The sequence below is a fragment of the Thamnophis sirtalis genome, unplaced genomic scaffold, assembly GCF_051295495.1.
Source record: "Thamnophis sirtalis isolate CommonGarterSnake01/CBP01778 unplaced genomic scaffold, rThaSir2_p1.2 scaffold_13, whole genome shotgun sequence".
In the NCBI taxonomy this organism is placed as follows: Eukaryota; Metazoa; Chordata; class Lepidosauria; order Squamata; family Natricidae; genus Thamnophis; species Thamnophis sirtalis.
In genome coordinates this window covers 40,649,722-40,664,040 of record NW_028261393.1, presented here as the reverse complement: position 1 = coordinate 40,664,040, position 14,319 = coordinate 40,649,722, and the positions used below count along the sequence as shown (strand labels likewise).

Genomic DNA, 14,319 nt, shown 5'->3' with positions numbered 1-14,319 from the left:
TTGGCAACCAGCAGGGATTTATGACAGTTGCTGTGTCCGGAGATCACATGTTCACCATTTAGCCAAGCAGCTAATAAACAATAATAAAATTGTTTATTGTCTGCTTTAGCAGACAATAAAATTGGATGTGACTTAGCACAACAGAAGGTCCAGACCCAATTGTGCTCATGAGTCAAAAGACTATCTACTTTCAAAATTGTCAAGAATTGGCCACCAAGAGTCAACATTGCCTGTATATTTGAGAGAAATTAATATAATTGTGGGCAGAAGATAGCATTTGTAGAGCTATTCATGAGCTTTAAAGAGTTGATCCTTTTTTTTATAAAGGAGTGGATTTTTTTTTTTAAAAAAAACCTACATTATGGTTATGGGGATAATTTTTGTTCCCCAAATTGTTGCAACTCGAGACAGAGATGTACATGAGAACAAAAAACAACAACTACTTCTGAATATAAACAAAAAACCAGCAAAGACATTTGCTGATATTCTTTTCTGGGTTGGTTAGTCATGTAGAACTGGGCCTCCACTTAAGCCTAATTTCTGCTTTACGCATTCAAAAATTTCTTTCAAAGTCTATTTAAATCTGAGCATCATCTCTGAAAATTGTCTTCTCTTTTGATCAAGACCTAAAAGTCCTGGAGGTTTATATGAGGATGGATAACAAACTGTTGCTGATGATTTAATTACCGTAGTGTTTTTGGCCACTGAAGAAAGTTGGACTACATGATCTCTGGGGTCCTTTCTAACTCAATTCTATTTTGGTCACCAAAGCTTAGTATAAATCCACTTGACAAATTATACAAGTTGAGTAACGTGCCTGGAGAGAGTTACCAAGCTTATTGTAAGGAGGCAATGGAATATAACTCACAAAACAGATGTGCTGTTTTACTACTTTTTAGGAAAAAAAATAAAGAGTCAAAATATAATCAGTGCTCTGAAGATACTTTCAGCAGTGCATTACAAAATGCAAGACTAGTAAAAATAAAATCAAGAAAACCATAATATTGGCAGATGAGTCAGTTCATCCAACTTCTACTCAGTGTTACATTTACATAAAAGTAACCTATTTAATACTACATTAATTATTTCAAGCACCAGCAATTCCAAAGCTACCTCCAAAAAAAATATTGTGGAAATGAAATCCAGGACATGCAACTGAATAATCAGCAGGTGACTTTTCTCCTCTCCATGTACAACTAGAGCACAGAGAGTTGAAGTAATGATCTTTGAAACTCTTAGTTAAAGATTAGTAACTTGCTCCAGCTTGTACAGCTATTGCAAATGGAGTAATATGTCTGCTATATAAACATAAAGGTCCTATGACCTATGCCAACATCTGTAATAGTGGATTATTCATGGATCAACATCTTAAGGCTGTATAAAGTCCAAGAACATTTGTATAACATGAATATCAGTAGGCTATTAAAGAATTAAGCTAGTCTTCAAGGTAATTGTGTTGACCCATTCTCCAGGTGGAAACAGATCGGCTAAGGCTGTAAAAACAACTTGTAGGGAAAAAAAATGACCAAACATAATTATAATGTAGAACCAAGGGAGGGTTAAGCAGGGCAGACATTACTCAAGGAGGTGAGCAAAGACAGAGTTAGTAGATCACAGCTCGGCCATGCAGTTATGGACAAAGAAGCATCATAGAGTTAAGATCTGAGAGATGTTAGAAAACATGCCAATTTACTAATCCACTCCTTCCTGGCTAGAATACTAGGATAACTTAAGAGATGTAAACTAAGACTTTCCTACTTTCAGTATTCGTAGCCAAAAGAATTGTAGTCTAGGAGGTACCCTTCAACCTTTCTACTAAGCAGTTTTTAACAAAAGTTTCCTTTGGTAAATCATCTTAATATGTTCAGTTGCTTCCTAGTCCACCAAGGTGAATTCTGCATCTAACTTCTTTGAGTGATCCTACGTGCTGGATCTCTGCCATTCCCCTTCCTTCTTACTTCACCCGATCTGAAGAATTCTTCTGTTGGTTAATTAACCATAGTTATGACCAAGCCGAGGGATGATTGTTATCAAGAGTGGAACACATTAACAATTTGCAACCATTACTTCAAGTTGGTTTGCTGCCCACCTACGGTTTCTCAGTCTGGATGCAACATGAAACACGGATTCATGAGCCCAGAAAGCATTCACATGTCCCAGCACAGAAAGGAAGGAGCGGCCTCATCAGATAAATTCAAGTTATACTTTGGCATCTGAGCCATGATTTGCCATGTTCAAGAGGGCTTCTGACTAGCACCATTGGATGCCACGAAGAATGCTACTTGTGGCACATTAACAAATAAGCAGAGAGGTTCTGAAACATTCGTAGGAAAACATTACGCAGAGTAGCAACAATGTTAGATTAGCATTCTTGGGCCGAATAATCAAGCAGGTGAAATCAAATTGCATCATCGCCATAAAAAAATCTTCAAAAGATGCACATTATCATCCTCCTAATAGGCCTAAAATCCCAATATTTTCCTCTCCTAACAAGTTTATTTTATTGTCACTTCACTGTTTAATAGATTGCCAGGCAGGCATTGATCAATGCAGCTAACTATTTCACAAACCGGAACCTTCAAATCTGATCATACCATGGATCGAAGAACAGATACACTTTTAGACAGCTAACTATGTTTTTTTAGGCCTAAAAATAAGCAGCTAACTTAAGATGAATATGAATGAGGAACATGGTTAGAGGAGGAGTGTGTGCATGCAGGAAAAAACATTGGTGAAATTCCTGACATGTCTTAAACCCTAAACACGGGAAGACCTTACAATCATAATCTTGAGAAGAAATCTGTATGTGTCTTGTGAAAATCAGTTTAGTTCATCAAAGCCAAAAGAATGTGGTGGTTGGGAAGGCAGAAAAGGACTTTGAGGTAGCCAGGAAGATTAAAAACAAGGGGGAAAGATAGCACCATATTTTGATGGTTAGAGGAGGAAATCTGTATGTGGGGAGATTTGGGAAGATGTCAATTGCCCAGCTGGGACACAAATGCTAATTTCTTGGTCTTAAGAGGAATAAGGTCTGACGTCCAGGCCTTGGCTACAAATTTTTCATGCAGACTTGGCACCGTCCCACCCGTGTCCGGAGCTGACCCGCTTTCAGTGTTTCCGAAACGGGAGAGTCAGCAAACTGATTGGTCGCCTCCACCGTGGTCAGCCAAAAGCTGTACTTGTTGGAAAAGTAGTGGCAGGTTCCTCGGGCACCGTTGCACTCAATGAAAGGTGTGGCACGGAAGTCCTCCAGGCAGGATCCAGGAGAGACCAAGGACTGGCCACCGCCTTCCGGAGCCGTGTGCTGAAAGAAAGCACCAGCAAGAGAAGAATGTTGGTGCGAAAAATCGTATAGAACACTGCACACCAAGACAACTAGACCCAAGAACAGTTTTTCCCCAAAGCCATCCCTCTGCTAAAAAAGAATTCCCTCACTCCTGTCAAACTATTCACTAAGGCTGCATTACTATTACTATTAGTCTTCTCATCCTTCCTATCACCCATCTCCTCCCACTTATGATTGTAACTTTGTTGCTTGTATCCTTACGATTTATATTGATATTGATTGTTTCCTGATTGCTTATTGGTACCCTATGATTACGCATCTTGTTTTTTTATGTACACAGAGAGCATCTGCACCAAAGACAAATTGCTTGTGTCCAATCACATTTGGCCAATAAAGAATTCTGTTCTGTTCTATTCTATTCTATTCTATTAACTGTGCTACGGAAGATCAAATGCAAACATCTGAGTCAACACTGCCCTACACATGGCCAGCTTCCATCAGGATGGATGGCCCAGTTGACGGCAGGCAACTGGCTTCAAGAGTCACAGCCAAGTTCGAATCACTGGTGTTTTTCAAAAAAAAAAAGACTGAGCCAACATTTGACCAGGATGATATAAGGTCTCCTGCCTTGAGCAGGTGGTTGGAGAAGGAGACCTCCAAGGTCCTTTCCAGCCCTATGATTCTAAGTTCATGCAAAAATTGCTATTTGTTTCCCCTGCTATTCAAAGCCTCATTGGCTGTTGCCAGGCAAGTTAGAAAAGTTTAAAAGATAAAGAATCTGACAAACATCAAAGCTTCCTTTTTGAATATTTAACACAATGAACTCACCTCAAAATTAAAGGGATTGAAGTGCCATCCCAAAGGTAATTGGTCGGTCTTGTTTTTTTTATTTTGAAAACATTTTATTTCTCATCCAAGCTTCTTCAGTTATATTTCCTTTCCTTTCCCCCTTTCCTTTCCTTCCTCATCCATTTACTTCCTTCCACCCCCTTTCTCCTTCCCTTTCTTTTCCTCTTCCCTGCCCTTCCATTCCCCTACTCCTCCCCCTCCTTCCCCATCCCATTCTGAAGAAGTTCTTCAGAATTCTCATCCAGTTCTTGGATGAGAAGCAAAACTTTGTCCAGGAAACCCCCACCCCCAAAGAAACTCCAGTTGCCTTTTGAAAAAGACCTTTGGGACAACCATGGATGATTGAGAACCTCATAGACACTAAAATGCAATCCATTTTTGGTGATAGAATGAGGAAAGGGCTCACATGGCCATTAAATGGCAACTGGGAAGAGCCACTGGTGGCCTGAAGATTACCGAACAAGACAGGCCATGGCATGAGCATGGATAAGGCGCTCTGTGCATATGCACCAAAAGGATGCGCGTTCCCACACATGGCCATCCCTTCTGGGTTTCTTCTTACCATGAGGAAAGAGTAGCCTATCCAGAGACTCCTCCAGCCTTCAGGACATTGTGGGATAGTGATGTCCTGGCTGTGGACAGCCACAGCTTGAGATGGCGCTTCGCACACCGAGCAGCGACTGATGTACTGGGCGATTTGGTAGCTGCTGACGGGCATCATAGGTATCGGAGCGGTGGTGGAAAGCCAATAGGATTTATCGTTGCGGCTGGCGTAGTAGCACACTTCGTTGATGTTGCAATAAATAAAAGGCATGGTGCTGAAGCGAGCCAGGCAGGAGCCAGCAAAACCTTTGAGAATAGAGGAACAAAGCATGGAATGGAGCATTAACAAGGACTCTCATTTCTGCAGTGGTGATTGTGAGTATACAGGTAGTCCTCAACTTACGACCACAATGGAGCCCCAAATCTGTGTTGCACAGGAAGGGAGTGATTACAGTCTTAGATTAGGAGTGGAAAGATGTATGTATCTTGCATCTAGTCCGCTGATGCAAGCTGCATAGATGACTAGATGAAGTCCATGTTTTTCCCAAACGGAAGGTTTTCTTTGGGCCATGTGGGCATGGATCCTCCAAAGCAATGTGAAAATTCTGCCATTACTCAGGCCAAGAAGTAAAAACAAATGTCACACAAGTGGACTCTTGACTCTGTCAAGGATCTTGGAGTGCCTATCTCTAATGATCTAAGTGCCAGAGCCCACTGTAATAACATTGCCAAAAAAGCCATTAAGAGTTGTTAACCTAATCTTGCATAGCTTTTTCTCTGGTAATATTGTACTGCTAACCAGAGCATACAAAACCTTTGCTAGACCAATTCTCGAATACAGCTCATCTGTCTGGAACCCGCACTGCATATCGGACATTAATACAATCGAGCAAATCCAGGGATATTTCACAAGAAGAATCCTCCATTCCTCTGCTCGCAGCAGAAGCCTTATGCCACCAGGCTTGAAATTTTGGGCTTAGACAATTTAGAACTACACCGCCTTCGGTTTGACCTGAGCATAGTACATAAAATTATCTGCTACAATGTCCTACCTGTCAATGACTATTTCAGCTTCAACCACAACAACACACAAGCACACAATAGATACAAACATAAGGTAAAACGCTGCAAACTCAATTGCAGAAAATACGACTTCAGCAACAGAGTGGTCAACGCCTGGAATGCTCTACCTGACTCTGTGGTTTCTTCCCCAAACCCCCAAAACTTTAACCTTAGACTGTTTATTGTTGACCTCACCCCATTCCTAAGAGGTCTGTAAGAGGTGTGCAAAGCTCACCGACATGCTAATGTCCCCATTTATACATATCCATTTCATGGATTCATAATCCTGTTTATACTTATATCTGTTATCTTAGACATGCTTGACAAACAAACAAACAAATGTGAGTTTTGCCCCGCTTTATGACCTTTTAAATCAGTCATTAAGTGAATCACTATAGTAGCTGTAAAGTGAATAATGTAGTTGTTAAATGAATCTGGCTTCCCCCATTGATTTTGCTTGTTGGAAACTGGCTGAGAAGGTTACTAATGGTGATCACATGACACACCGGGACAGTTGAACTGTCATAAGTACATGCCAGTTGCCAAGTGCACAAATTTTGATCACGTGACCCTGGGGATGCTGCAACCGTTGCGTGACCATCAGTCATCTGTCACTTTTTTCAATGTGTTGAGACTTTGAACAATCATGAAACAAATGCTTGTAACTCAAGGACTGCCTGTAAGTGTGGTGTGTTCAGAAGCCAGCTGGCTGAAAAATCTTAGCTCCTTGACCGATGATCACAATTGGGACTGGGATTTGGGGAAGCAGCCCTCGTGACTTTAAGGATGGGTGGTAAATCTGTTGTAACTTACAACAGTTGCTAAATGACTGGTCATAAGTCTTTCATGATTGCATAATGCTTAATTCTTTAGTTAGCTGTATTAAGTCATATAGAGAAACAAATTCTGGACTATAATTAACATGTTTATTGGACTTCCTTCCCTTCTCTCTCTCCTTCCCTTCCCTTCCCTTCCCATCTCTCTCTCCTTTCTTTCCTTTCCTTTCCCTTTCCATCTCTCTCTTCTTCCTTTTCTTTCCATCTCTCTTCTTTCTTTCCTTTCCATCTCTCTCTTCTTCCTTCCCTTCCCTTCCCATCTCTCTCTCCTTTCTTTCCTTTCCCTTTCCATCTCTCTCTTCTTCCTTTCCTTTCCATCTCTTTTCTTCCTTTCCTTTCCCTTTCCAACTCTCTCTTCTTCTTTCTTTATCTTTCTCTTCTTTCTTTATCTTTCTCTTCTTCCTTTCCTTTCTCTTTCCATCTCTCTCTTCTTCCTTTCCATCTCTATTTTCTTCCTTTCCTTTCCCTTCCCAATTCTCTCTTCTTCCTCTCCTTTCCTTATCTTTCTCTTCTTCTTTTCCTTTCCCTTTCCATCTCTCTCTTCTTCCTTCCCTTTCCCTTTCCATCTCTCTCTTCTTTTCCTTTCCAACTCTCTCTTCTTCCTCTCCTTTCCCTTTCCAACTCTCTCTTCTTCCTCTCCTTACCTTATCTCTCTCTTCTTCCTTTCCTTTCCCTTTCCATCTCTCTTTTTCCTTTCCTTTCATTTCCTTATCTCTCTCTTCCTTTCCTTTCCTTATTTCTCTCTTCCTTTTCTTTTCTTTCCTTTCCTTTCTCCTTTCCTTTCCATCTCTCTCTTCCTTTCCTTTTCTTTCCTGCCCTTCCCTTCCCCTCCTCTCCCCCTTCCCCTCCTTCCCCTTCCCCTTCCCAATTGCAAAATCATCTTCTCTTTCATGAATGCAGGGATTATCTCCTGCCCTCTTATTTCCCTGTTGTTTTCCCTTTTTTCAGGCTGGACACGTTGCTTACCCAGATCTTGATTGTGGGACTTCTCCTGGCCCTCCACGTACAGCAAACTGTAGCCTTCCCAGAGTTTGTTCATGCCCACTGGACAGGGCGGGATCTGATCCGACTGGCTATGCTTCACCAAAGTATAGCCAACCCCAATGCTACGACCTGCCATCCCAGGCAGCCCAGCCAGACCTGGATTCCCAGGACGTCCTGCAAAGAGAGAGAGGTCCTTCCATGCAGCCGGTGACTGATATCGGTCTAGCAAGATGTAGAGAAGTTCATTCCCAACCTGCCCCAAGCAGATGAGTCTCAGCTGAAGGGATGCAACTCAAATTGGAGTTTGCATTGTCAAACCATCATTTCTACTCCCTGTAGAATTGTATTGTCTCCTGCTACATACAAACAGGCTACCTATGGCAGGAGTCCCAAACCTTTTGGACCTCAGGGACCACTAAAGTCATAACTTTAAATCCCTCGGACCACTAATATGATCTGCCTAATGACCGGCTGGGTGGGCGTGGCTAGGTGGTCATGTGATTGAGTGGGCGTGGCCAACTAGATGTCACTCACTTAGAGGGGCACCTCACCAGCCTCTACTCACCACTCCCCTCCCAGCCACTCCTTGCCTCCCCGCCCGAGCTCCTTAGGGCCCCAACAGGAAGCAGTTGTTGGAGCTAAGCAGCCACCATGAGAAAGACTTGGCAAAACAGCTCAGTTCAAATTGGATCTGACCAAGAAGGAGGCTTAGCAGAGGCACCTCACTGAGAACTACCAGCATAGGCTTTCCAAGCAGAGGGAAGACCTGCGGGAGTGCAAGGCCAGATACTGGAGCCTGGAGGCTCAGCAGGCTGAGATGCTCAGCCAGTTCCAGGCCGTGATGCCGTCCCACTGGAACGATTCTGGCTCTTCACCACCAGTGGTGCTTCCCTCCAGCCTTCGCCCAAAGCCCCACACCAGGAGGCTGAAGCAGACCCTGAAGTTGGAATTTCTGCCCCCCCCCCATTTGACCCACACAAAAAGATCCCGAAGGGGGAGACTCTCTGCAGCAACACAAGCATTCATTGTATGTATCTGGCCCAGGGATACATGCAATGAGGACCCCTGATTTAGTACAGTATAAAAAATGCAAAGAATTTTTCTGCGGACCACCAAACCTTTCTCGTGGGCCACCAGTGGTCCACGGATCACCAGGGTGTGTGTGTGTGTGTGTGTGTGTGTATTCCTTCAAATCAGTGTTGACTCCTGGCAATTGCTTGGACAGGTCCTGGCAGTTTACTTGGCAACATTTTTGGAAAAAGTTTACTGTTGCCTCTTTCCTCAGGAAAGACCCAGCTGGTCATTAGGGCAGAGAAGAGGTTGTTAAATTATTTGAATCCCACCACTGAAGGGATGCCTTGAAAAACTTGGCACCAAACACTTAAGAAAGATCTTAAGATCATGAATATCTCTTGGGACGATATCAAAGATTTAAATCTCTGGTAAACACTCGCAGCTGCCCAATGTGCTCTGAACGGGATCTAATGAAGATGATGATGGAAAGTAATCTTCTGTGAAGATTACCCTCTCTGCCATTTACACGTCAGCAGCATTCCATAAATCGTCTCATTCGTTATCTTACAGTTTTTATAGCACTTCAGGTCAAAAGATGCTAATATACAGTATATAAGGTAAAGGCAAAGGTTCCCTTCGCACATATGTGCTAGTCATTCCCAACTCTAGGGGGCAGTGCTCATCTTCATTTCAAGCCGAAAAGCCAGCGCTGTCCGAAGACGTCTCCATGGTCATGTGGCCAGCATGACTAAATGCCGAAGGTGCACCAAACGCTGTTACCTTCCCACCAAAGGTGGTTCCTATTTTTTCTACTTGCATTTTTACATACTTTCGAACTTCTAGGTTGGCAGAAGCTGGGACAAGTGACGGGAGCTCACTCTGTTACATGGTGCTAGGGATTAGAACCACCGAACTGCCGACCTTTCTGATTGACAAGCTCAGCATCTTAGCCACTGCGTCCCTACTATATTTATTATTTATATATATTATAGTTATCTTTATATTTAAAGTCACAACCCCTGGTATGCCCAAATATGGGAGGAAGGTCACACTTCCACTCTCTGTCTTCGGCTCGTCACAAGAGACCATCCAGACAGAAACCCAATATTTTTTACTGTTGCCTTTTTGTTACATTTGTTATATTTATGCTGATAAATAAATAAAGGGAGACTAGTATAGATCTATTTCAAGCTATTTAGCTCTCATCAGCTAGCCACACCCTTGTTGGGAATCGAACCTGTGCTCTATTGCCTCTCAGGCAGATGTGTTATCTTATATATATCTTATATAGTTATCTTTATATCTTATATAGCTATCTTTATATATATTTCCATATATATATGTAAACTTACCTTCAAATCCTGGTAGCCCTGGAGTTCCTGGAGAACCTGGGTCTCCTACCACACCAGAAGGACCTGGTAAGCCATTATTTCCCGCCTGGCCAGGTATGCCTGCTTTTCCTTTTGGACCTGGTCATTAACATAGAAATTTTGTCCCATTCATTTATGATAACCATTTCAATTCAGAAGTCAGAAGAGACAGATACGCTTAAGAAGACAACCAGCTTATCTTGGCTTGGAATGCGATATGTCTAGTCTAATGAAGTCACAAGGACTAGAGGGTGACATGATAGCAGTGTTACAATATTTGATGGGCTGCCACAAAGAAGAGGGAGTCAACTTAATCTCCAAAGCACCTGAAGGCAGGACAAGAAGCAATGGGTAGAAACTAATCAAGGAGAGAAGCAACATAGACCTAAGGAGAAATTTCCTGACAGTGAGAACAATTGGTCAGTGAATCGGTCTGCCTCTTGAAGTTGTGGGTCCTTCATTCCTGGAGGGTTTTAAGAAGAGATTGGACAACCACTTGTATGAAATGGCATAGGTTCCCCTGCTTGAGCAGGGGGCTGGACTAGAAGACCTCCAGGGTCTCTTCCAACTATATTACCCTGTTTCTTCGAAAATAAAACCTCCACAGATAATAAGCCCAATTGGGCTTTTGAGCGCATGCAGTAAAATAAGTCCTCCCCCGAAAATAAGCCCTCCCCTAAAATATTTAAACGCATGCAATTTCCTGGGGGAAAGTGGGGAGCATGCCCCACATGCACCTACCAACCCTGGGGAACGGCCTTGCGGAGGCTGCTCCTACAAACCCTAGCCACCGCGCCCCTTCTCTTAGTGGCGGCTGAAAAAGGAGTGGCAGGCCTAGTGATGCTCGGGCTGGCAAGAGTGGGCCAGAAACAGAGACAGAACTTCCATCCCTCTCTGGATCAGCTGATCCACGGGTCGAGGTTAAGGGGCCTCCTGCACCTCAAAAATAATAAGACCTCCCCAAAAATAAGGCCAAGCGCTTATTTCGGGGGCCAAAAGAAATTAAGACCCTGTCTTATTTTTGGGGAAACACAGTAGTCTGTTATTCTGCTTTTACAAAGAATAAAAAAGCAAGCTCTCATTAGGGTTTCTCTTAGGAGCCAGTATTCAAAGCATTCTGTTTTAAGCCTGAAGATCTTTGTAGATAGCCATAGGAAAATAGATCTTCCAAGGACATCTTTTCCCGAGTCCCAGCTTTGCATATCCCCTTTCTATGGACAATGTAACTTATTTTTTACCTTGTGGTCCTCTTTGCCCCTGGAAGCCAGGATCTCCATTTAAACCAGGGTTGCCATTATTTCCAGGCAATCCGATTATGCCAGGAGGAGCTCTGATATCTTTTGGTGGTTGGGTTAGGCCCGGAGCGCCTTGTAGCCCAGGAAAACCTATATAACACAGAGGAAGAATGACTTGTAAAATGACATTCATGTGGTCATCCTACTGATTTGGTCAGAAAATCCAAGGTAACGTCATTATTAGAGCATGTAACAATCTCACAATAAATTGCTAAAGTGTAAAACATTCTTCCCTCCCAATTGTTCTTCCTGTCTTCAATCCGCAGTGAAAGATGTCCCAACCTAGAGCAGGGGTCGGCAACCTGCGGCTCTGGAGCCGCATGTGGCTCTTTAATCCTTCTGCTGTGGCTCCCTGTCGCTGGTCAGCTCCACAATTGATAGGGCTTTTGGTTAGGACAGATAGAGGAAAAAGAACACCATGCTAGGAGGAGACTCTATGGTGGAGGAACCAGATTTCTGGATGGCAGAGGAAAAAGAATGCCATGCTAGGAGGAGACTCCATGATGGGGGAACTGGACTTCTGGTCGGCTCCAGAATTGAATGTGGATTTCCGGTTAGGACTTTTGTGGCTCTTTGAGTGTTTAAGGTAGCTGACCCCTGACCTAAAATAGGCTCCAAAATAGACTGAGGATGCCTTAGAAAGAAGAGGAATATCCTATAAAATGGCTCATCTGTTTCTCTGGAACCACAAATGTAGCACCCAGGGAAGCAGCAACCACTTTTGGACCACTAAATTCTCCTGAACTGATATAGCAAGCAAAGTTCCATAAATTCTGAACCTTGGTAAACATCTCTATTTATTTATTTATTTATTTATTTATTTATTAGACACATTTATACGCCACCCAATCCTGAAGGACTCCGGGCGGCTTACAAAAATAAAGAGAAAAAACACATAACGAAACATAACTTCAACTTCAAAACAAACTGGAATTTGGGGTTCATCCTAGATTCCAGGATGATGTCAAGCCCAATAAACTTAAGGAAGCAAGAACTACAGAATAGAGATTTCAGTAAGACAACTGGTGTGCTCAACGCTGCCTGAGTTGAGTTATAATCTATGAGATATGGACCTTCAATCCCTGGATTACTTATGTCTGCTTTTTCTTCCATTTCTTGCCTGCTTCCTCATAACCTCTCATAAATGGTACATAGCCAATCATCTATCTGATGCTCATATAGTAGTCCTCGACTTATAACCAAAGTAGAGCATGCCCATTATGGTCGTAAATCATGATGGTTGTAAAGCAAGTCACCCAAGTAGTCAACTCGACTTTATGACTTTATTTTTGTAGTAGTTGTTAAGTGAACGTGGAGATTGTAAAGCAAACCAATTGTTTGTTATGGGCTGGTTTTGGCTGAAAATCAGAAATAAAAGATGCCCAAAACACTCTAAAATGTGGTCATGTGACCATCGGATGCTATAAATGGGTACTAGTTGTCAAAAGTGTCAGACCTGCAAGCCATCTTTTCTTTTTAGGTTTCAGGCCTGCCACACTTTCTACTGTCACAGCTTCTACTGTTTACTTTCTATTGTGTGAAAATGGGAGGGAGGATTATATGGAGTTGGGTGATACATAGCCATAATAATCTTCTTCTTAGAAAGCCAAGGCCATCTTTGTCTCTGCACCTGACTGGAACTGGATGGGGTGGAACTGCCAGTGTTCAATGGAAGATTGGATCATGTGATAGGGTTGTGGGTGTGGGAGCAAGATCTTGAACTTTCAACTGGGTGGGGAAAACTGGGAAGCTTTCAGATTCGGGTTGTTTTCCCAGATGTGCCAACATGGCTCTCTTAATAAATTGGAACTTTGAGGAAATCTCTTGTCTTGGATTCTTATTTTATTTTGGATGCTATTTGGAACCCTGACAAAGAGCCTAAAATGTGATCATGTGACTGCAGCGAGCAAGGCCATCAGAACTTTGGAAAGGTTAGTCATAACTTCAAATAATTGCTATACAATGAGTTGTAAATTGAGGACTACCTGTATGGTTTGATCTGGAGTTACGCGCGTTGTCCAAGACTTACCTGGAGGACCTGCTTTGCCTTTTGGCCCAGGGAAACCTGGATCACCCTGTGGTCCATCTTTCCCAGGCATGCCCATGAAACCGGGGTCCCCTCTGAATCCTGAGGAGAAAGAAAAGAGAAAGATCCAGAGGTTGGCTTCTAAATTAGGCAGGACTGAAAATTCATCAGACTCAGTAGCTTCTCCTCTTTTAGAACATTTTGGCGAACACCAAAGTTGCCTCGAGATCCACCTTGCCCAGACTGTATGACAAAAAGGGAGATTTGTGCTTCTCCTCAAAACCTCAGTATGGAACCCAATTTGGAGACCTTTGTTATGGCCACCAGCAGCCAGCAGAGCTGGCAGCAGAGTCGGACAGTGAGGAGGTTGGGGAGGAATATGGGCCAGTCCTGGAGGCTGGGGAAGGCTCGGATGAGGGCTCTGCGTCAGAAGCCGAGGCCGTCTGGCAGTGATCAGATGCCTACAGAGCTAGACAGCAGTGAAGCAGAGGAACAGCTAGAGCCTATTCCCAGGGTGCGTATGTGCAGAGCTGCCAGAAGAAAAGAATAACTCAGAAATCAGGGTAGACTTGGGAGTAAAGTCACAGGTGGAAGGTGATTGGCCCCTCCCATAGGAAATAAAAGAGCGAAAGGGGAGTGGCCTTTTGCAGACAATTCGTTTGTTTGGTCGTTAGATTCATTTCAGGAGTGTGAAGATCTGTCCGTGAATCTCAGAAACTCTGTGCCCAGTCTTTCCTTGCACAGCATCTCATTTGGAAAATATTTACATGGCAGCTTTCCAAGATAGATAAGGTCTGTAGTCATAAATATTCCTTTGAAAGACTGTTTGCCAGGCCTTGCTGAATGTGAATGAGAGGAATTCACATTCGTTTAATAAAAGGGGTTTTGTCGGGACCAGGACTCTAGTTTTTGGGGAAGCCTAGGTCAGAACAGCCTTTGAGGATAAATTCCCTTTTTACTACTCTTGTAATCCCTTAATAGAGCCAAGGTGGCGCAGTGGTTAAATGCAGCACTGCAGGCTACTTCAGCTGACTGCAGTTCTGCAGTTCGGCTG

At 43.1% G+C, this 14,319-nt stretch overlaps 1 protein-coding gene across 2 annotated transcripts in view; it reads right to left on the bottom strand.

Annotated features, from left to right (window-relative positions):
• Positions 1 to 720: 720 nt before the first annotated feature.
• Positions 721 to 14,319, bottom strand: part of COL4A6 (collagen type IV alpha 6 chain) — a 212,571-nt gene continuing 198,972 nt past the window's right edge. For both annotated transcript variants that reach the window (XM_087727220.1, XM_087727221.1), the window contains 6 exons: positions 13,269 to 13,367; positions 11,183 to 11,329; positions 9,927 to 10,043; positions 7,543 to 7,734; positions 4,698 to 4,984; positions 721 to 3,304 (listed from right to left, as the gene is read on the bottom strand). In XM_087727220.1, coding sequence (XP_087583346.1) covers positions 3,050 to 3,304; positions 4,698 to 4,984; positions 7,543 to 7,734; positions 9,927 to 10,043; positions 11,183 to 11,329; positions 13,269 to 13,367 — 1,097 coding nt within the window. In that variant the 3' untranslated portion in view covers positions 721 to 3,049. The remainder of the gene's footprint in view (positions 3,305 to 4,697; positions 4,985 to 7,542; positions 7,735 to 9,926; positions 10,044 to 11,182; positions 11,330 to 13,268; positions 13,368 to 14,319) is intronic.